This window comes from Pempheris klunzingeri, chromosome 8 (assembly GCF_042242105.1).
Source record: "Pempheris klunzingeri isolate RE-2024b chromosome 8, fPemKlu1.hap1, whole genome shotgun sequence".
NCBI classification, from domain to species: domain Eukaryota; kingdom Metazoa; phylum Chordata; class Actinopteri; order Acropomatiformes; family Pempheridae; genus Pempheris; species Pempheris klunzingeri.
Genome location: NC_092019.1, coordinates 5,116,732 through 5,140,827, shown reverse-complemented (window position 1 = coordinate 5,140,827; position 24,096 = coordinate 5,116,732). Strand labels below are relative to the sequence as shown.

General features: G+C 41.0%; 1 protein-coding gene across 1 annotated transcript; it reads left to right on the top strand.

Moving 5' to 3' along the window:
- Window positions 1-1,303: 1,303 nt before the first annotated feature.
- On the top strand, window positions 1,304-23,802 carry LOC139205777 (NIPA-like protein 2). Its single transcript, XM_070836088.1, has 11 exons — window positions 1,304-1,543; window positions 9,488-9,556; window positions 10,654-10,822; window positions 16,324-16,383; window positions 17,578-17,699; window positions 19,904-20,000; window positions 20,284-20,419; window positions 20,686-20,774; window positions 22,844-22,907; window positions 23,000-23,097; window positions 23,293-23,802. The coding sequence occupies exons 1-11, from the start codon at window positions 1,385-1,387 to the stop codon at window positions 23,397-23,399; spliced, it is 1,170 nt and encodes a 389-aa protein (XP_070692189.1). The 5' UTR covers window positions 1,304-1,384; the 3' UTR covers window positions 23,400-23,802.
- The last annotated feature ends 294 nt before the right edge of the window (window positions 23,803-24,096 follow it).

Genomic DNA, 24,096 nt, shown 5'->3' with positions numbered 1-24,096 from the left:
GAGACACAAAACGACCATAAAATGAAGCAAAATTACTATGAAGAGATGCCAAATGTCCACAAAGAGACATGAAACAGCTGCAAAGACATATAAAATGACCAAAGCCAATAAAGAGAAATGTGAAATTACCATAAAGAGACAAACCATGTCTGTGTGTGTGTGCCGATTGTCTCATCTGTCCATGGCTGCAGGCTTTTTGGAGTTACGAATAGCAGCTACTAATTGAAATCATTTCATATTGAAGTAATTAGTGTTGTTTACATGGCATTCATTATTACACTGAATAAACACTGTAACCGGGCTTATTATTGCAGAGTACCAGGAGCTTTAAATTTGGATCTCAATATATTTTACTAATTTCTCAAATGTGCCCTTGTCTGGCCCCCTCCATTCAAAAGTCTCTAAATGTGTGTGTGTGTGTGTGTGTGTGTGAGAGAGAGAGAGAAAGCAGCAGGCCCATCTGCACATGATAATTTTGTTTATGTTGAGCACTCCAGAACAAACAAGCATTCATCACTGGTCTATTCACAGAAAGGAAGCCAGATCACTGAGATCCCATAAAAGACAACACAACAATGTATCTCAGTCCATCCCTTTGATGGACACAGCTGGACCCATACTGAATCACTGAATGGATCAGATACTGTCCCCCTGCCTTGTTATGATGATATCTCCCTTTCAGCTGCTGATGAGGACTGGACGGTAACACACTGGCGGATTCATACACAATCAAACACCTGTTGTCTGTAGGTGAGAGCACCGTCAGCCCAATAACAACAAGTGGGTCATCATGTGGCTCTTTTAAATCAGATGTGTTGTCCAGCCATCTGGGAGATCCTCGTCATCCTGAATGTGCCCAGCAGGTGGCAACATGTTTAACACCAGCTGGAGCTCTGGCGCCCGCAGCCATGTCCGGGAAGCCTCTGGGGTTGGCTTCTTTCTTTCTTAAAAGTTTCATCTGGCACGTAAATGTTTGGCTCAGTGCAGCTGCTGCACAACGCAGTTACCTGCGCTCTTCACATGCGCACTAGGAACCACACCTGTTCGCGTTTGCTGCATTCAAGCGCACCTCGTAATTCCGTACATCTGACCGTATTTGTTGAGGCAGATGTTTGAAGAGTTTTATTTTCATGCGGCAGACCAATGATGTTTGTTCTTAATTGTAACCTAGCCCCATAAATTAAATAAATGAACATAGCCTACACAGTATAAATCCTGTAAACTGTCCCAGATGTGCAGCTTGCTTATTGAAAACACCATTTTCCCGATTGTACGTGAAGTGAGCACAAACTCCTGATCTGCCTCGAGTGACAAACTTTTGGGATTTTTCCGTCTGAGTTTCCTCTGGAGAGAGGAGGACGTGGGATGCACGGGATGGGATGAGATGAAAAACAGCGGACAAAGATGTGAGCAGAGTGGAAGCTGTGATCTGGGAGATTTTATTGCCTTATTACACGATAAGGAAAACATGACGAATTCAAGTTTACCACAAATGACCTCTGCTGAGGCTCACCGCGCCGAGATCCTGGAAAATCCACTGCGGGTAAGTTTGTTTAAGGTTCAAACTGATGTGTCAGGTAAAGAGGGAGAATAAACACTCTGTGGAGCCTGAATGATGTGATGTGAGACAGCTGTCTTTGCAGATTTATTGCTGGTTGTTGCAGAGGTTGTGGAATAGATCCATACATAATAATTATAAAACCATGAATGTGTTGTGAGATACAATAAGTCAAACTATTGGGCGAGACTGTTATCAGAAGAGACTTCTTCCACCTCAGGGTAAGTTATGTTGGATGTAAAGTTATACAATAAGAGGTTTATTGGTTTTAAAAAACGATAAAGGACACAATGCTTCTTAAGAATATTGAAATAAAAAAGAGAGTGCATAGTTTCACCCTTATTTATTATACAATATATCACTGGACAGGGCCAGTATTTATGCCCGTTTCTCCTATAGAGCATAAATTATTTCCTATGCTTACAGTATATGAGATAGACATCATGCTGAACCAGTTTCAGCTGTTCAGCTTCACTGCATCTCTGCAGAGATGAGATTCAATCTCTCTCCTGTTTTCAACTTTCACAAACTTCCCTCCCTGAACTCTCTTTGGAGCAGGAAGTTACACACTAATGCCCAAGAGGAGATTAAGTTAGTCTTAAAAAAAAACAAATCTTGGAAGTCAAAATATAACCTCAGCCTCCAAAGCTCTCTGGGTAATGAGCACTCAGTGTGGATGAGGAGCCCAGACGGCCAGAGATCTATCGGTGTTGGCACCTGTCAGAGCTATTTTCTAAAGTGATCATGACTAAATTGTTGTGTTGAAAGGCCTTGTCTTTCTTTCTCTTGAACTTTTAACTTCGTAAGTAGACTCCCCTGACTCGGTGCATTAGGTTGAGTGTGTGTGTGTGTGTGTGTGTGTCTCTTTTGTGTATGGTAATATAGTCTCTCTCTTCCACTGTTTGTGTTTGTTTGCTAATGTCCTGTTATGTGTGCGTCAGTCCTCAACCCTCCTACTCTCAGGCAGACACACATTCTCTTCATGCTCATCTTCCCCTGTCAGTGTGTTTCCCTCTTTCTGCCATGTTTCCTCAGTGTGACATTACCAATTGGGGAGAGAGAGAGCGAGAGAGAGAGAGATGTATAGGAGGAGTGAGAGGCGTGAGTAATGAGTAATGGCCCATGGGTGGGCTGTGAGTGAATAGCTCTACTGTAAGAGTCCTGAACAGCTGGCTAATGGTCCCGGCTCTCCCTCTGTCCAATGTCTACCCACCATCTCAGAGAACATCCCGACATCCAGGGGACAATATCTGCCTGTCTCACACTTTAACTGTTTGCGCTGGTGCGGCTGAAAGTGCTGATGTTACAGGAGCACACCGAGAGATTGGGAGATTGGTTGACTCACCCGTTTTGAGATGAGAACAGAAGTCAGCCACATGTTCCCAGGAGATAATGGGCTCTCGCTAATGGTTGAAACTAAAGCTCAATGTTTTATAAATTCAGTGTGGTTAAGACTTTTTGCTGCAGATGGGTTAAATTTGTGCAGAATTTTCTTCACTAATTGGCATATTTTTATATTATCTAACATAGAAATGGACCTAATAAATTAAGGAAGCCGAAAGAAATAGTCTATTTGCCTCTGAGCTGAGACTCCTCTCACCCATGCTACTTCTGTACCCACCACCTCTGAGCAGAAAGTGAAGTGCTTCATCCAGAGATCAGCCCATCCCAGGGAGGGACAGACCCCCATTGTCAGTGGACACAAAGGGCCGTGCTGTCAATCTGTCTGTCTGTCTGTGTGTCAGTGTCCTGGTGGGGAGGAGGAGGAGGAGGATCAGTGCTGTCAGTCCCTCTGTCAGCTTTTAAGGCTCATTCAGCTTTTGTTTAGAGTCACGCAGGAGATCCAGACTTGCGGTTAGCAGCTAAACATGCTGTGTAGATTGGTTCAAGTTCTGGTGTTCAAGTTTGCTTTATGAAAATTTGTTTGCCACAAGAGTTTCTAGTGTATAACATCACATGTGTCTTTGTGAGGATGATGAATAGCTTTACAAGGTTACATGTAGGGTGCAGGGTTAAGGTTACGGTAAGATTATGAATTAGATTTAAGGTAGAAAACATGAAGCCCACAAGTAGACAAAGGGTGTGTGTGTGTTTGTGTTCATTTGTAATCAGAGCCTGGTGTGCAGTCCTGTCTTATATACACCACCAGCATGCCTTTTGTACAGTTTGTACTTGGAAGATGAAAAACTTGCATTGAGAAATTACAAGAAACTCAAAATGACCACTATACTTTATCTCTGACATCTGTGTAATAGAATTTACACAGTGCCTTAAATGCAATTTAACATAAAATATACAGAAATACAGTAATTCCACCATGAGGGAGGGAACAGACAAACTGTGGTGAACAAAGCTTGACACGTGTCCTTGATGGTGCCATGATGATGAATGTGCTTGTGGAGTTTTTGCTGACTTTCGTGTTTGTTGATACGGATGTTCAAACTCGCTCGACCACTGCAGTTGGACTCCTGTTTGATTTTGTGTCATCATGACTTTTAAATGCTGAGTGAAAGAACACAGGGATCTGTTTTTGACCTGTCAGCAAGTTTCCTCACAATCAGCATCAGTTTCCAGTCACCACCTTCTCTGATTCTCACTGTGACATTTTGCTGATTTTTGTTAAGACTCTGAACAGCATGGTTAGTTTTATATGCTTCTGCCAGAGTCTGTATCAGTGTCCCCTGTTGTTTTCCAGTTAAGCTGTCAGTTAGTGTCAATTGTTCTCTGGTGGCATTTATTTTTTCGTTTTGCATCTGAATCCCACCTTTTGTAACAAATTAATTACATTTTGACAAAGCTAAAAGGAAGTTGGAGTATAATCAGTTTTCTCATGTAGCTGGTGTGGAACAACCCCACAATTACAACAGATTTCATCACATACATAAATTAGAGTAGTAAAGGAAAAGTCCACTAAAATAACTGGATAATTGTCCAGACAGACAGCACATGCAGTGGTGGAAGAAGTACTCAGATCATTTGCTTAGATAAAAGTAGCAATACCACAATTTAAAATAACTCTGTTACAAGTAGCGATGTAAATTTTACTAAAGTAGAAAATAAAGAAATATACTAAGTAAAAAATGATTCAAATATACTTTAAGTATCAAACATAAGAGTGCATATAATGCAGAAGAGCTTTGAATGCCAGTATGTGGTTTGTTACTTACAAATGTTTCTTACATTATACTTAAATATCTGCAAAATAACGAGGACAAAACAGCATAAAATGCATATGTAAAATATAAAACCCTCAAATTTGTTCTTAAGCACAGCACCTGAGTAAATGTATGTAGTAACTTTCTAAAATTATAAAGACAAAGCGACCTTATTTTTAAACATTTCCCTTGACTCTATAGCACAGTGAAGTTTAATAGCAGCAAAATGTTCAGATATTTAAAACATCAAAGGTGAATTCAGACTAATAAATACACAAGTACAATGCAGCTGAGGGAGCTTTGAGATATGAAGTCTCTTGCTTTGCTTGGGTAAAGTCTGTCATGTTTGCTAAGTAAGCCGACAAGCCAAAGGCACTCCCAGTGTACCAGCCTTGCCTTCCTCGACTGCTTTGTTTGCTCTTCCTGAGGCAGGAAAACTCTCACTCCCCCTCTCCCTCCCTCTCTCCCCCCTCTCTCTCTCTGTCTCTCTCTCTCTCCCTTGCTTCCTCTCTCACACACTCTCTCCTGTGTATTTGTCTCCCACGGTGAGGAGAGCGATAGGCTTCTGCTTTCTGGGTGAGGTGCTTGATTCCCGCTGCGACATTGAAAATGCACACTCTCTCTCTCTTCCACCAACACCGACACAACAAACAAACAAACAAGCAAACAAACAAAAGAATAATTCACTGTAATTGGACTGAACGCACTTGCTGGCAGAGTTAATATAACATGGATGAAGCCAAGAAAAGGTGAGATGAATTCCTCCTCACACTTCAAATTGCTGCATCTCCTGTGTGAAGCCTTTGGAATCAACTATCCTCAGGCTGTACATCCACCACCTTGTACTCTTAGCACGCTGTTTCACCCTCACACACACACACACACACACAGTCAAACACCTCGTTCTGCCTCCTGGCCTCTCTCAGTATCAAGTAGCAGCCTCGTCGTGGGCTCAGTAACAGCAAAGCAGTGGTCCACTTTAACTCTGTCCTGTAAAGCTTGATGAGGTTATTGATCTTGGTTTGGTGAACAGCACAGCTGGCCTGATGGATGACACCGTCTGTCTCATCATGAATTACCACACGGCCGTAGTCATCTCTTATACAGTCAACGCACCACTCTCTCTCTGTCAGTCTGCTTCAACATTCAGTCTATCATTGCACACCCACACACACCAACACACTTTTTTACCTCGATATGACATCAGTCCCGGAGGAAACTCATCATCGAGCCACCCATCTGCTCCCCACCTCCTCCGCCCAAATCCTGTTTACCTCTGATGCAGTGCAATCATCACACACATATATAGACAAACAAGCAAGCACACACACTAAATCCTGTTTACCTCTGATGTGGTGTCACCCTTGCTGTAGATGTGTTACAGGTCAGTGGACTCATCAGACTTGGTGTCAAGGTGAATGTGGCTTAGAGGGTGAAGAGAAGATAGAGGCAGCCTGTGGAATAGAGGAGTAACACTGTGGAGTCTATGCGGTGGTTTTGAATTTAAAATTACCAAGAAATCCACTCGGCTTAAATTCTTTATCAGGCTGGTGAGGACATGATGAGTTGTGTTATGCAATAAAGAGGGTATAATACAAGTGGTTTTATTTCAAAGTGGGCTTTTGGATGGAAATATGTTGTGTGTTGATCAGATAAGTCAAAAGTAATTGACAGTGGGTTGTAGGTTTTAGGGAAAGCAGCAGTTAAGTCTGTTATAATTTGTTAACTTCTACTGTGTGCTTAGAAGTGAGGAAGGGGCTTTTTATTCTTTCGGTGCACAGACTGATCCCATTGCAGTGTGACATCAATCACTGCACCACCAAACATTTATCCAAAGCCTACTGTGGCAGTGTTTCCCCGTCATGTTGAGAAATGTAGACCATCAATTCAACAGTTGAGGGATTTTGTCAGTTTTGACTGATCATGCCATCAATGTGGATTTATTATCTTTGCGTGTGGATCAATGTACTTTCGGTCTCATGTGTGTTTAACAGCAGTTGTTTTGATTTGACACTCGGGATCCACAGAGAACAAATCTGCTGATTTTGGCGATCCCCGATTTCCTGTATCACTCCTGTATCATGAATATTTATGAATGGCTTCCTGTAAGATTTGGGACACACGTTCATGTACGCCTCAGGATTTTGATGATCATCTGGCTTTTTCTTACATTGCAGAGCAATTTGATTTGCAAGATCACCATCCTGCAAACATCCATCTTGCCCCGACTCGTGGCTGTTTAGGTGTGACGACAGCGAGAAGCAACTGTCTGTTCGAAAGTTCCTAAAGATGTTAGCACAGATGCTACTAAAGAATCAGTTCTATCTAAACAGGAGAGTATTTCTTCATTCAAAGAAGAGCAAAGAACTGCAGGCAAGAGTTTTTACTGCATGATATGGTTCATTGATCTGATTGGTTGAAGTTATCCAGTTTTAGGCAGATGGTCCAATCACCTGCAAAGTAACAGTTCCTTCGGATGACTTCCCTGATGATTCTGTGTAACAAACCATGTGGCGTGTCCGGTTATCTAATGCCACCATTAGGTCAGAATTGTAATTTGGTTTATAACCAAACTAGTAACATTCCCATTATCCTCAGCTGTACTGTGTGATTAGTGCTAATTAGCAAATGTTAGCATGCTACCACGTTAAACTGTGAGAGCATGTGTGAACATGGTAATTATTACACATGCTAAACACCAGCACATTAACGTAGTCATTGTGAGCATGGTGGCATGCTGACATCAGTCTCACAGGGCTGCTAGCGTGGCTGTAGACTCTGGTCTTGTCTAAAAGGAAATTCATTTATGGAGATGATCATTGCATGGACGTCACACATAGGCAGTTAAAAGCAGCAGCCCTGAGACCTTGGAAGTCTTGAGGAAGTGCAAATGTTAAACATAACAGTGCTGCAGCTGGGATGTGAGATCGTTGATGTTCAGTCTCAGACCTGCACTTCACACACTCAGCTGGAAACTCTTATTTTGCCCCTGCAATGAAGAACACCTGAGACTATTATACTGTTCTAAATAAAAGTATAAACGACTAAACTCTCCAGAGAACGGGTTTTGGTCTGGCTTAATGCCTCTTAAGCGTAAGCTGTAAGGACAGCCCCCTCCCCTCAGTGCTGCACAGAAGTGTTTCATATTTTCACTGAGGGTGTCTAATGATGTGCTCTGACAGAGCGATAGACGACCTCTGGGTTGTGTGATAGTGATCGGCTGTTATGTTTGGGGACCAGAGGAATTAATTTACAATTCATTCATATGTTATCTCATCGTCAACTATATCAGATGGATATTATCGACAATAACCCAATGCCTGTCTTATCTCACAGCCGAACCTAAACATTGACACACTCTCACTGCTTTGATTTTTTAAAATCTGGTGTTGCTGTCCTCTTTTCCATCCTCTTACTACACCGTTCTCCCTCCCTCTCATTTTCCAGCTCACCCCTCTCTCTTGGTTTGCCTCCTGCTTCTTTGTTTTACCTCCTCATCGTTGCGTATCTCCTCTCTTTTTTTTCTCTCTACCCTCCATCTCTCTCATAATGCTCTTTCAATGGCTAAATACTTGTGTGTGTTTGGATGCTCTTACTTCTTTTATAGCGATTGGGTTTCTTTCTCCAGGTTTTCATCATTCACATTCCACCCCCTCTGAGCGCTTTCATTTCTTTGTAAACTTTGTCCGCCCACAGCCGCCAGTATGTTTATGACCTAAAATTAAATTTCTTCTTGGCAATAATTCTCCGAGCATATGGGAGAAAGTAGCCTGGTGTATTCCTGAAGCACTTAAAACGAATGGGTCCTGTTTTTCCTTCCATGACTTAAACACCAATTATGCGTTTCCTGCTGAGAGTTCCTGCAAAAGATGTCCATATTGGCTCTTCCTGGTATTAGAAAGGACAGCATGAAGGAAATGTTAGCATGACAATATGTTATACTAAGATGGTGAACATTTTACCTTCTCAACATCAGTAGTTTACCTTTGTAATTGTGTGAATGTTAGACACAACAGTGCTCTCGGAAGATTTCAAATCATAGTTATGACTTGGATATCGACATGAACGGTATTTACAAGCTGGAAAGTCATAATTACAATAAATTCGATATGATGGTGGCATTAATATTGTCACTGTGAGCATGTCGGCATTCTTTCACACTAAACTAAGTTAGTGAACAACATTAGAGTCAATAACCAGCCAAACATAGACATTTACCACAGTCATTGTGAGCATGTTTGCATGCTGGCATTAGCATGTAGCTGCGCCTTAGTAGGTCCACAGCCTCATAAAGCCACTAGCATGGCTGTAGACTATTAGTATTATTATAATTTTCTGCTGTGACACTCCAGTCTTTACCAACTTCTACCAACAATACATGTAAATTACCCTAGTTCTATCTCAAAACCTTGCATTTGTTTCATAACCAGGTGTTTACTATCCTGCATCCAGACCTTTGTGAGGTTTTGTATATCGTGGGATAGACAAGAGGGTGAGGGAGTGCTTGTGTTTTCGCTTATGTGTATTAAATGCCTGTGTGAGAATTGAAAGCTCGATACTACGAAACCCTAGAAGCCACAGACACACACACACACACACTAGTGCCTTTTAAATAGAGCACCAATGGGACAACGCTCTCTGTGGTTGTCATGGAAATGACAGCTGTGACAGCTGGAGGGAAGACTTGCGGGAAGTATTATGGTGTGTTTGGAGTTGTTGTGTGACAAGTAGAGCGTCACCTAATCTTGTACCTGTTCACTGTTTGTTCCCACAGACTTATCTCCTGGGAATCATAATCTCCATATGTGGGAATGTCCTAATCAGCATTTCACTCAACATACAGGTAGGAGCAGACACTCAGTACACAGCGGGCTAGTAATGTCTGTAAAGATTCATTTTCCACTCTCAAGGTACTGCAAGACTGCGTTTCTCCTGATAGTTTTCGCTCTCTCTTTAGCAAACTCTATGTGTTCACCAGCAATTTATTGAAAGTACAAGTAGGCTCTGACTGTGATCCGCTGACATTTTCACAGCAGGGAGTGTGCAGCAGATAATAGGAATGAAACAGAAGAAATAGAAATGTGTTTCATACCAATAAAGGATATGAAGAAATGAACTGATAGAAGCGAATGTTCTGCCCTCTGTGTAAACATCAGAAGTTTCATTTTAATATTGTGATTAGCAATACAATTGTCCAGTTAAGTAATCAGGACCTGACTATAATACTAATCATGCTCTAATAATGAGCTTATAATGTATGCCTGATGTCTTACCAGCACTATTTCAAGGGTTTCAAGTGTTAGCGATTGTTTTTGTGCTGCATACTGTTAAATAATTAATCCAAGTCATTTAGAGAGTAAATGTAATTCATTAACTTCAAGCAAACACCCTCTGTAGCCTCAACCAGACTGAGAAGCTTTAGAAGCTCAGATATCAAAATATTCTAAAATGATCATTGTTTTTTCCACTGTGTGATTCAGATAATACCAAAGTAGTGTCTCAATTGCTCAATTACACTCTGTTTTAGCGAATGCTGAGAATTCTTTTAATGCTGGTGCAGGAACGGGGGTGTTTGTGGCAGCGGCACGCAGGCTGTGTCAGATTTAGAGGGCGTGACATCTTCATCTAAGTGTGAAAAAGTTCTGGAAAAGGCGGAAAAAAACATTTTTAAATTAGGCAGTGTTTGATAGAATCGTCAATGATTATGAAGAGTGCATCTGCGTTTGCCTTGTAAAGCTTCCCACCTCACTGATTAGCTTAATTAGTGTCATGCCCCTTCTGAGAGGCACCTTATTTTTCAAGTGTTATGTATTTGGCAGTGTGGGGCTGTACAGTTATCTATGTGGTGTATGTTTGACTTTGCCTTGTGCAGCTATCCATTTATTGGATCTAGTTAATCTGAGTGATGCCTCAGGCTCATGTTCCCTCTCTCCCTGACAGAAATATGCCCACGTCCGTCAGGCTCAGCGTGGCTCTAAGCCATACTACACCTCAGTGATGTGGTGGTGTGGAGTGGTTCTCATGGGTGTCGGGGAGCTGGGGAACTTTGCTGCCTACGGCTTTGCCCCAGCATCCCTCATAGCCCCGCTAGGCTCTGTGTCTGTCATAGGTAAGTGCAGCCTTTTTTCCCCCTCATACATTATACATGCATGAAGGCAGGAGGAAAGGGTGCTTCCTCTGAGAAAACCTCATCCCTTGTTGTCATGGGAAGTCTGTTCTTTTTCTTCTGATCTTGTCATACACAAGCCTCTTCATGCCAAGTGCTTACGTGTCTCGCTGAAAGGCTGACAGGTTTTGCTTTTGTGTGTGAAAAAATCTTTGAAATGCATCATAAATACAGAACATAGTGTTTTTATAGATACTTCAAAAACAAGCAGAGGCAGTATTGCAGTTTGAAGGCTTCAGTTTTACTTGACAATCATCAGGAACAAATAGGCGCTTCAGGATTTGTTCTCCCATGGTAGATGCATCCATATTTTAAGACAGCAGTCGTCTCAGAAAAATACATCTATTTATGGCGTTAATTCCTAACCTTTTTGACTTTTGACCTTTCAAACAAGCAATGTTTACTTGTGACCTGTTATCATCAGTTGAGTGTGTCTACCAGACTGACGTAAGGAGGTTTTTTTATTTCTTTCTTTTAGCTGAATAATTTGAGAGGGCTAAAAATGTGAAGGTTTTCTGTATTTCACAAGTTAGAAAAGGATTACAGGAACCATTACTGTTACCAACACCTTTTTATAATATCCAAGCCATGAGATTTATTAACATGAAAACATTAAAAACAACCAGGACACTAAATCAGCACTGCAAACACAGTCAAGCAAGAACATGATGTAGAAGCCAGGCTGAGAGGCAGCAAAACCAGCCGGATGCAAATGATAAGCCTCCTCTCCTGAGCATTTATCCACTTCCTTCTCTGAGTCAGGTGCACCTTATTGAGGAATGATCAAGAAGACCTCGGCTGAGCGAGAGAAAGGACAGGAAAAATGGACACACTGCATACAGCTGCAACAAAGATCTAAAGAAATAAATGTTTTTTTCTTTTTTACAAATTTTAACTTCAAAATAATTGATAGGTTTTGGGTTTGATCATCTCAGAGTCCCGCCCCTCAGGCTGGTAACCACTGATCTATGGACAATATAAAAAAACATGTTTGCATAATGTTGAGAGCAACTGCAACAGTGCAGCTCTCCTCTTTTGGTGTACCTCTGTTCTTATTTCCCATCTCCTGGTTTGTAGATATGGACAAAACAAATCTTAATAGCACTTTGCTCAAACGACAGGACATGAAAACGAACTGCTGTATCTAAAGTCTGTATCTACAGTAGTAGTCAGTAGTTGCAGCTACCTGCACTGGCAAGCCTGGTAGGTCTTCACCTCATCCAGTGGAGTCTCTCACTCTCACAAACACATGCTTTAAAAAGAAACTTTTAACGGCTGCTTCATGCTGTTGCTTTGAGAATAAATTAAAACCACGACCTTGTGCTCACAGGGTCAGTGTGTAGCGTTTTTGACTGTTCTTCAAGTTCATAGTTTATATCCTGCTCTGGACACACATAATGAATATGTATATTTCCACCTTTCAAATTTTATGGGTGATTTCACAAAGTCCAATTACTTCTGACATTATAAATCCAACAGTCCACTCCAGAAATGATCATTTTTACAGCCCACAGTGTGAACTAAAGCTGTCATGAGCCAAGCAAGCTGGATTCATTAGCCAATCAAAACAAAGCCTGTCCGGTTGCTACAGCTGGCAGCCAGCTCAGTGCAAACACTCTAAACACAGGTTAAATATTGAATAGGTTCGCTTCTTACCTCCCGCCACTCATCACTCACCGCGCTGGAGGTGGTGGTGAGTCATGGATATTAATGACAGTTATTTCCCCGACGCTTCAAACGATTTTCCTACAGTCACGTCTTGCAAATGGATGTATTTGTTGGAATAAAGCACTGAACGAAACCATGAATCTTGTTAAGAAGGCTACACCTCCTCATTGTAGTCTTGTATGGTGTTGTACCTTCTTCAGTGAGCAGTTACGCCATAAGATGCATTTACATAACAAGATTACTTCTATATACTATATACTACCTTCTACTGAGAGCTGTCATGATGACTCTCTCATGATCCACAGGTACCAACAATTACTCTGCTCATTTCCATTTTACTATCATCATTATCACTATAAAAACACACTAGTCTTTCATGAATAATATGCAGCTGAAGTGTGTCTTGAAGGAGCGTCTTGAGAATTAATGAAGCCAGAGATGAAAAGAGGTGAAAGGAGAGGAAGATGTCTGAAGCCGTGACACAGTCTGTCCTCCTCTGAGCTAACAAGTGGAGCTCAGGGGAGAATGTGCAGGTCGCTCTTTGCTGTCGTGACTCTACCTCTCACCTCACCGCTGACTCACTGCTGTACGCAACTCGGCAAACACACACACATATAAGCACACGTAAATGTGTGCATAACTGTAGTGGTGCGTAATAACACCAGAGTCTAGCAGATTTTTTTCGACCAGAGACTAACACACACACTCCCCTCCTGCGGCGCTGTTGTGCCTGTTTTCCAAGAGCTGTGTGAAGGCTCAGAGGGGGGGACAGACAGTGGGAGCCCTTGGATGAGTAAACAAAAGGGTTGCAAGTGGTTGGGTGGGTAGAAGAGAGGACACAGGAGGTTGGGTGCTGAGAGGAGAAGATGATGAAGTGAGAGGAAGGACAGGGAAGAGGAGAGAATAAGCTATGAATGAAATCGGACAGCATGCAGAGATGTATACCAAGTAGAAAGCAGAAGCAGCGGAGGAATGGGACAGGACTGGGAGAGCTGATGATGCTGCTGTCATCCGCCTGTCCGTGCATGTCACACTGGCACTCTGACGCTCCATGGAGAGCAATTACTAATGTCCTCATCCACAGAGCCCACCGGTCTCTATTAGGAATGACAGCATCATCCCAAATGCTGTTGTATGAAGCAGAGCATCGGCTGTCTCCCTCAAGTACCATGTCACCACATGCAAAGAGGCTTGCATGGTGCAAATAAACAGGAATCTGATTCACATTTCACACACTGTATCAACATTGCTCACAGATGTCAGACCTGTAGCACTGTAACAATGACTAAGATGTGTTGTTTAGCACTGTGTGAAGCAGTCAGATTTTTATCATTTCCAACAGATCTTTGGCTTTAATTGAGAAAAACTGACGAAATGTCTTAAATCTTTTCATATTTTTCCAAAGTTTGGGTTGTCATTCAGGCTCAAAACTTTTGACTGCAATATTACATTATAAAATTCCTGTACAGTATCTTTATTACAACATTAGTCTATTGTATCTGAAAGCCAGCCTTCATGTTTTCACAGTACAAGAGAGCTTTCAAAAGTCTCAATTTTTTCGTCATTTGCGACGTTGTGATCGTACAATATGTGCAATGTAGCAACATTTCTTTTATTTGAGCTTCTCTGGGAGATGACAGCTCAACTTTTGCTGCTTTCATCCGTTCATGTTAGATCTGTGTGGTGAAAGAATGTTTGACACGGTGTGTTTTCCTGCAGGGAGGCTCCTATTACTACACATCTGAGAGAGAGCACATAGAGGGGCAGTTCTGATCCCATGCGCGCACACACACACACACCTCCATAAGCACACCGGAGCTGTGACAGAACTGCGTACCCCAGAGGTTCCTGTTGCCACATTTCTCATTTTATCAAGCCGCGTGAATCTCACTTTGTATGGAGTTGCTATGGTTACTTGTTAGATCCAGCTGGTCCCAGAGGCAAAGAAGGAGTCCTAAATGTGTATGCGAACATGCTCGCAGTATGAAATATTAACAACTGACTGTTTCATCAGAATGCCAACGAGAGTCTTTATAAACTTCCATTTTGACAGTAATGTCCCCCCCGGCATCATGCACATCCATCCCTTGTTCCAACCTTTCCTCTGAAAGATGCTCCATCAGCGTGATTTTATTTATACTCGCAGCCACTGAGCGTATTTGAGTGGAAGTTTAGCTTTAATTTGCTGTTGTTTTGTTTATAGTAATATTAAAAACAAACTTTATTTATGCAGAACTTTCCCCAACAAGGTTACAATGTGCCTTACAGGAAACAATAGTAGGTGAAAACAGCATAAACAAAATATACCTTAGTGGCTTGGGTGTATTAGGAAACCTTTACTAAAAGAATTGCAATTGCGCTTTATAATCAATGTTTACCATCCATGTTGAGAACCTGTCAAGCCATGACGCCACAGTAATCCCATGTGTGACACGCTGTGTGTCTCTGACATATTGAGCTGTTTGTGCTCTGTAGTTAATCTCCTTAGGATGGTGGCAGAGCCAACTCAAACTGCCTGTCTGTCTGTCTGTTTTACCGTATTTTCCAGCAATTTTTCCATATAATAAGCGTGTCTCTGTCTGCGTGCCATCACCTGCAAAACCGTCTGGCTGACTGGCACTGGCTCACTGTAGTTGTGTCCAAAATCTTCCAGCTGCCACAGCTGGCTCTGCTGAAATATCAGTGGAATACAAAATAGAATAATGACAGAAAAGGATGTAAAATTAGGCACTCAGTGGTGTTGTGAAGTGTCGAAGACCTCCAACACAGCAGCCACAGCGTGTTATGTAAACTGACCTCGTCACTGTGACAGGCTGCTGTCACTTTCACATCTACTTGCCTCCTTGTCAGTCCGTCCACTGTCTGTTTGTCCTCTAGTTTGTTTTTCTGTCTCAGGCAGTTAGTCCGCCTGTGTGGCCATCCATCTGTGTATGTGCTTGTTTATCCTCAGTGTGTCTGCATGCATATCTGCCTGTCTCGATATCTGTCTCTGTGATAGCCAAATACTGCATGTTTATTCGTCTCCCTCGGTTCGGTGCATATCCCGGGGAACCATTAAGAAGACTAATCTGGGGCTTAGCTCATGTGAAACTGATTGCTTTTCACGTTTTGACAATGATATTGATGAATGGGTCCATGAAAAATGTGGCATGGAATAGCATCTTGCTGTAAATTGAAGCTGGTGTTATGAAGTCCTAATGAGTTCCATTTATCTGAGCAAGTTGACAGATCTTATCAGTCTGATCAATATAAACATGTCAAACATTCGGCGTTCATCATCTGTACATGTATCTGTTTATGTGCGCCTGCATTATCACGGTATCGTCACACTGTGTGCACATGTGCAGGACCAAGTGCTTGTGTGTACGTGTAGATCATTTGATTTGTGCGCACATACAGTAATGCACATGAGAAATTACAGTGATGTTTTCACAGTGCCTGCTGCATAGTAAAATCTGATTACTCATCATGCAGTGACAGTATGCATGCTTCCAGCCAGCAGTGTATACTGTTTGTACTATTATTGACCTAATTGGTATTTTCATGAAGTCAATATTGAAATAAGTATCAGACCTTGCTTGCTATTAAACTGACTTTTTGCATCAAAATAATCATTCAGCCCAGAATATGGTAAAAAAAAAAAAAATAAATGGCTGAACAGCCTTCAATCAATTCAAATTATTTGGTGTCTGGACTGTGTATATGATTGCTTTTTAAAAATGTGTGTTTTAACATGTTTTAACAGGAATATGTTTTCATATATTTTCACTTTCTAGCCAGCGCTGTCATATCGGTGGTTTTCCTCAAGGAGACGGTGCGCGCCTCTGACATTGTTGGTAAGCACAAAGGATCATAGCACTCGAGGACATACGTGTGACGTACACTCAGATTCCTGCTTTGACTTGAGAAATAACAACTTACAGTTCAGATATATCAAAGTTATTTCACACATTATCTCAGTGTGGAAAGAAGCTGTGGCAGAGAAAACACATTTCATCCAAAAGTCTAATTGCTATCCCTACTATCCTAAGAAAAAGCACAATCTATTCAACCTATCCTATTATATTGCTTTTTGGAAAGCTATTGTTTGTCTTAACAGTTTGTAGAGTCTGCCGCTAAATGGCATGATTGCGATGGTCGTCACAATGACGATCATTACAGCCGCTAGATTGGAAATTAATATCAGCGCCACACAGCCCTGCAATATTGTTGGTGTCTTTGATAACTCATCGGCAATTTTTGCCAGTTTTATTATTGTCTTGTAATTGCTGAGCGACATCAGTTATCATTTAACTGCATGAATGTTTAATTCTTAAATGGGAAAATCAGTGAGAGCAACCTGTCTTACAGCAGTGCCCCATTTGCAAATTATACAAACCAACAAATGACAAAAAAAAGATGCAAAAAATGACAAGAAACAAAGATGAAAGGAAAAAATTACAGTCACATTCAGCGTGTGGTAGTCCAAGACGGTCATGTCTTTCAAAAGTAACTACAAGCTGTTGTTTTCAAGGTTTGTCTTAATGCTTAAATCAGAATTTCTAAACAAACAAAGCACATGTAAAGCACAATGCATTTTTTATAATGGCTTTTTAAGAAACAAGGTTTTTCATGTCTGTTCAAAAAAGCTGCCAAGTATATATTTGTTTTAAGACCGATGAATTATCAGTATAAGAATCGTGCTGAATTGTCTGTATTTGTGTTTGTAATATAGCATCAGTGATGTAGAGCTTTATGATCACCCAGGTTTAAATACTATGACCTGCAGTTTAAACCTGTTTGATGAGAGGCAGCCTTAGATGTGTATGTATTAGGGGTTAAATTTGTTGCAAGGCAGGAAAGAGTGAAGTTTTGTAGTAAGAGAGAGATGATGAGAGATGAACAGAATGAGACTGATGCGGCCACTAATAACAGCAGCAGTAGTTGCAGTGGGAGGTGAGCGAGAGGATTCATGTAAACCCAATGGATCTGTTAAGCCTATATAATTTTTAACCACGATCTCACCGCTCTCTGCTCTCTTTCTTTCATAGGTGGCACCTTGGCAATAACAGGAACATACGTCCTGGTGACCTTTGCCCCCCACACATCCACACACATCACAGCCCATCTGGTCCAGTACTATGCCATCAGCTGGCACTTCCTGCTTTACCTTGTATGTAACCCTTTAAAACTATCTCCCCTTAATTCAGTAATGCGTATGTGTGAGCATGCTCTTGCTCCCTTGGAGCTACTGTTTATATGTCCAGTATATTGCTGTGTACCTTTAAGCAGCACACTGCAGTGTCCTCAAACATGTCACTGTATACATAGCAGCTCCTGTTCTGCTGTTATTTGGCTTCCCCAACCTTTAACCTCCCTGTGGAGAGAAGCAAGAGGAGGACTACTCTTCGAGGCTAAATAAAGTATTATATTTTTATTAATCCTCTGTCACAGAGTTGAAGTGCAGTTGATGAATAAGCTGACCTCAGAGAATGATGTAATTAAACCTCACACCCATGAAAGATCTCCTGTTGTAGTCCTGCTGGCTCATATGGATGAGCTCAGTTCTCTGTACGGCTGCTGTGTTTCATAGAAATGAATGTGAAGTGGGGAACGAGTCCGTTAAAGCCAAGATTGTTCATGTTTTTGCTCTCAGTTTTAAAAACTGCTGCTCCCACCTCATGGTCTGCAAGTGCATTAGCACTCACCCATGTGCTCTCCTACTTTAATTTCGCTTCAGGCGGGGATGGCATAAACATAGCTGTTACCATAGAGATGGATCTGGTACAGAGCTGATACAAAGCGTTTTTCTCAAAACCTACTCATCACAAAAATGTAAATGTTAGCTCCAAACGTTAACACCAGTCTCGGTTGAAAACACCGTCAATGTTTTTAAAGGAGGATTTGTGCAGCGGCAGGTCATATCCTGCTGCTTTTCCATTTATGCCAGCACTCCCATGGCAGCAGTATAGAGAGAGATATGAAGCTCTGCATTTTCCACCTTTTAGGTTAAACTTCTCTTATGGAGGTACAGTGATTTGTGTAATTCAGGAGTGAGGAGAACAGAGAAGCTCCATTTTGTGACACATTTGATCTGTTCTTCAGGAAACTACTTGTAGAAATCTTGAACAACACTGATTATCTGTAGGCTTTTGCATTTCTGAATATGTTTATTTTATCCTGTATTTACTTCTATAAACCATCATGCATGCAAAAATCAATCTTAAAAAGTAAATCCTTCTATATCACGTAGAATTACTTAGTTGAGACTGTCAGAGAGGCATTGATTCAATATTATCAGACCAAATCTCTCTCCAAACTCCAGTATTCACTTTGCTATTTGTTAAACAACCGATTACGTGCACATTATCCATCAAAGTTGGCACAGATGAGCCCAGAAGGGTAACAGCGAGCAGCTCATCAGGGGTGCTAGCCAGTGATGTAAACAGTGAACATGTGCCCTGGGTAGCAGTGCCATCATTATTCAGGACACAGCATCTCTCAACCATACTCCACAGTCCGCCCTTGAATCTAGTCGATTTTGCCGAACCAATACAAACACGCTCAGAGGCAAAAGAGCAGCTATTGGATGAAAAACAAAAGAGAAATGTTCCAATAAAATACAGATGGCTGGATAGAAGGACAGATGTTTTTTAAATTGAGATAGTCTTGCTGCCTCTAGCCATAGCGAGTGATGGTGTATGAAAGGGTGTGCTGTTTTCCATTTCTGGCAAAGCATTATGAATTCTCGCCAGCCTGCAGAGCAACAACCTCCAACAGTATTAACTGTACGTGGTGATTAATCAGAGGAAAATGAAATATCTATCACTATCTTCTCATTATTTCCAGAGGGCATACTATTATCAAATGATTTCATCCGACTCTGACCATTAAACACTTTTGGTGTCATTCACGGGGTGTGTGGCATTAAATTGTAAATCTACTGCAAATGACCCAGGTCTTTCGTCTTTCTAACTCCATTTCCAAAAAGACTAATGAATTGTGCCCTCTATTTAACACATTCATAGAGAAACAGGAATGATTTTGAGAGACATTTAAAGGTCAGCTTTTCCTTTTTCAGTTCCACTGGTGTACTCCTTTCTTATTCTTCATCCATAAGGGCTGCACGATGTTATATCAGAGGTCCTTGAACAGCTGAATGCTATTGGACTCACAAGGACAGCCTGTGGCCCTTCTCATTCAAGACCAGCAATTCATTTAATTTCAGTGCCACTGGCATTTGTTCCAATTAAAATGCACTGTCTGCATGCAGCACTTTGTTATAAAAGTACAATTTGAGTGCAAAGTTTGAGGACATGGAAGCTGAATTGATGATTTGTGTGACCTTCCCCTTTCTGTCACTCACTCTCTCAACAGTTTATAGAGGTCATCATCTTTTGCATCCTGCTCTATCTGTACAAGAGGAAGAATGTGAAGCACATTGTCATCGTGATGCTACTGGTGGCTCTGCTCGGTATGTACAAATGAAAGCTTAATTGAAAGCAGAGGTTCTGGATTTAACAAATGTAAGTAGTCAGAACATGCTTTGTTGCCTGGCCTCCAAAAATGGACCAATAGTCTGTTATCATTCCAGTTAAGCGCTGAATAGAGCATGATGGAACAAAATATTCTCTAAAAATCACTAGGAGGCAATTAACCACCCTCACAAATCAGCATCAACCAGTCAGCAACTGTTTTATTGCTTTAAATTATACGACTAAATGCTGAAGTGATGAGTTGCTTCTGTGTTGCTGCAGCCTCCCTGACAGTCATCTCTGTCAAAGCTGTGTCAGGGATGATCACAGAGTCAATAAAAGGCCAGCTGCAGCTCATCTACCCCATCTTCTACGTCATGTTTGTCATCATGGTCGCCTCCTGCGCCTTCCAGATCAAGTTAGTCAAGGTTTTCTCTCTCTACATCTGTGCACCTTCGTTTTTTCCTCTTTCAGCCTCTTTATTATTGCTCAAGTCCCTCATGTTTGCCACAGGCTAGATGCAATTTTTTTCCTGAACAAACTGAGGAAAATAATATATTGGACATGGTACCTGCAGCACACCTAAAGCATTATGATGGATGAATGGACCGCTACATGTTGTCTCTATAACCAAGGTTATTATATTCATAGCACCTCTCCAATCTTCTTCTCTTCTCAACACAGATTTCTCAATCAGGCAATGAAAATGTTTGATGCCACAGAGGTGGTTCCTATCAACTTTGTGTTTTTCACCGCAAGTGCCATTGTTGCAGGTATGTCAACCATGAAGGTGTCGCTCTCTATGGGTTTTACTCACTGCCCTCTGTTTCTCTGTCTAATTGAAAAGACAAGTGATCTGTATTTTTCTTTTTGTCAAACAAATTTCATGAAAAAAACACACAAAGTATTGGACAAAGTATCATAAGTATTGGACAAATGATCATGGTATTGTTGGGATGTTTAGTCGGGACCTCAGGCGGACATTTCCACTCCCAGAGCTCACTGAAAATTAAAGTAGTTATATTTTATGAGTTGGTAAATTCAGAATAATGTCATGATAATTAACAGTAGGCTTTATAGAATTATGAATTACAAAGAATTATGTAATTTGGCAGTAATTACAGGGAAAACTGTGTTAAATTAGTACATCTTTAACTAATTCATTCTGATTAATTGCTAGCATTACATAGTGTTTTTTAATCCATTCACCTAAACATGCAAAAATGTATCTATATACAAGCATACAACATGTATGTAGAATAATGTCTCTACTAACAAATGAATAATTAATTAATTATTCAAGTAGTTTAGTTGAGTTTAAGGTTCTCTTCTTTCAAATATATGACATCCTATTGTTTGTACCATGTTACATTGTTCTTCCCTGGAAAATTCAATGAAGTTATCAGACATTTTTTATTAAATTGACCCAGAAGATAAAGATTCATGTCTGCAGTGTGAACCAGTGGTTTGAGAGCCACAAACGGGCCAGGGAAGCCAGATAGTATTGAGAAAGATTAGCGCATTGTTGGGTCTGGTCTTGACGTGATTTGTTGTCAGTACAGGAAAAAAAACAGCCATAACCTTTTAAGATTTGTATGGAGGATAGCTTTTGATCCCAACTCAAACTCAGTTTTTTGAGTAAGAAACACATCTTTTTTATAAAACTCACTGCAGTAGTTGAAATCGATTCATGACACAACACAGTGGACCATAATACACAGTCAAGATGGTGATTCACTCCCATATATGTGAACCACTTAGGAGTCCTTTTCAGTATTTATAGCACGCATATTCTGCCAGGTCAGGTCTTTATTATCCTGTCTGTAATAGTGTGCTTTGTTCAAAGCTTCAATTGCTTCTCAAAAGCATTTTTGTCTTGAGTGCAAAACACACCCTAGAACATTATGATTTAAACCCATTTTTGATAATGGACCTTTCATCACTAAATCCATTTTCTTGTTTGTTATTCTTGTGGATGTATTGCCCAACCGCTGGTGACATGTTGTCATTTCAAGCTATTTCAAGTGATGCTTCAGCGGAGTGTAAGAGCAGAACATTTTCCAGCAGTCCAAAACCTCAACAGTGTGCATCAGCTTTGGGTGCCAGTCTCTTAGAACAAAAGAACGTCAGCTTCTTTCCACCATTTTGCACTGATGTCCCACAATCGTACGGAGAGACAATCCATCATAGGAGAGACAGCCACAAGCCGTGTGTTTTCAAGCCACCTTTTCTGAGAATCTCCTCGTCTGATATTGCTGTTGGTATTACTACTGCTCTCTCCACCTACACGTATAACCCACAAGTGTTGTTTAATGAATGCATTAAACAACAAATTGCTGATGTATTATATCTGGCAGTGCAAGAACAACCGGGGGTGGACTTCTCCTTTGAGATTAGTTTTGCTCCACATTGAAGAAAATTATTGTTTTGGTCCTAACCTGACTGGTGGACAGTGAAGTGAGCACAGGACAAGTGAGGATCGACTGTTCTTTGTCAACTTTCTGCTATTAAAATGGTCACTGACAGGAAATTGTTTTCTGCTAGAGATTATTTTTCGCAATTTTTTCATTTATTGGACGGTACAATAAAGAGGCAGACAGCCTAGAAGGGAGGTAACCAGGGCGACGTGTAACATTTACTGTAACCATTCATCTACCAAAGCGCTCCGGTAAATTGCTTTCTATATGATTCTGAACATTTTCTGTGTTGCTACTCACCTTTTAAGAACTACAGCTAACTCTTTTCTCTCATCATCCCAGTGTAATGTGCACAGGATTCGTAGGGCTACCTTAGACACACAAAAATTGTGTATAAAAAAATATGTGTTTTTCTCATTTTGCAGGGATTGTATTTTACCAGGAATTTGAAGGCTTGGCTTTACTAAACATTTTCATGTTTCTATTTGGGTAAGTTTTCAATAACACATCAGTTATTGCAGTTTTAAATGTTTGTTTTTTACTGTGAGATGGTATCAGTCCTTCCTGAAACTCTTTTCCAGTTGTCTTCTGTCTTTCCTTGGAGTTTTCCTGATTGCCCGAAACAGGCCAAAAATAAAGCAACAAGATCGCAATTTTATCGCAATGGACAGGATTCCTGGTAAGTTTTTGATCAACACTTGTCACACTACAGAGTATGTTACGTGCTGACCTGTTTGGATTGAGTATGGCGTATTGATTAGCCAGCAGTGACGGTATAAATCTGCCGGCAGTGACCCTGGATTTATCTGACTGGTAATGTCTGCAGCCCCGACAGCAGGGTCCATCTAATGAGCTCTGCTGTCCTTGTTCACAGGGAGAAGGCACACAGACAAAGTGCAGCCTGAGGCAAAGACTCCGACATACGGATCTCTGGCAGCCAAACTCATGTGTAACAGAGCTGGCCAAACAGACGATTCATAGGACCTGCTCCATCTGTTGGGACTGTAATTTCGTGGTTTGTGTGTGCATGCTTCTTTCTGGGTACTTTAATAATGTCTATTTATAGAAATAAATGGTCGGCATCAATTTAAACCAGTGCCAGCTGAGCAGCAGTATTGGTGGCCATTTTGGTCTTAGATTTGATGTAAAAAAAAAAAAAGGCAACTATCTCTTTCAATATCTTAGAAGAATTCAAGTGTTTCTCTTCAGTATTTCCAGGAAAAACTGCTGGTGAAAATTAGTCTCTTAATGAGATGAAACACCTCAGGATCACAGTGCAACATCAAATAGCCGAACAGCAACTAAGTTTAGTTTTAAGAAAAGAATGACAAAAGCCATCCAATATAACATGTATTTTGTTAATCAGTTGAGTACATTATTCTATACGTGATCAGTTGTGAATAAACAAGGATCAAAATTTAATGTTTCAGTCTGAAAATTTCATGTCATACAGCAAAATAAGGGCACTACTGCCCTCTAATGGTGGGAGCAGCTCAAAGACGACCAGGCCACTTCCGTGCTGAGGTGAAGCCACTTCATTTGAAATGACAGTGGTAGTGCAGTAATAGTTAAATCAACCTTCCCCCCGTGGCTGATCAGTTAAAGAGGTTCTAATTTTATATTTTAAATAGCAGGTTTTCATGTGTGTGTGTGTGTGTGAGAATTACTCGAGCATGTA

Excerpts from the sequence above, each read along its gene's own strand:
- LOC139205777 (XM_070836088.1), top strand. The coding sequence starts at position 1,385 with ATGAAAAACAGCGGACAAAGATGTGAGCAGAGTGGAAGCTGTGATCTG. Across the intron at positions 17,700-19,903 it reads GGCACTTCCTGCTTTACCTT|TTTATAGAGGTCATCATCTT; the intron begins GTATGTAACCCT and ends CTCTCTCAACAG. Across the intron at positions 20,001-20,283 it reads GCTACTGGTGGCTCTGCTCG|CCTCCCTGACAGTCATCTCT; the intron begins GTATGTACAAAT and ends GTGTTGCTGCAG.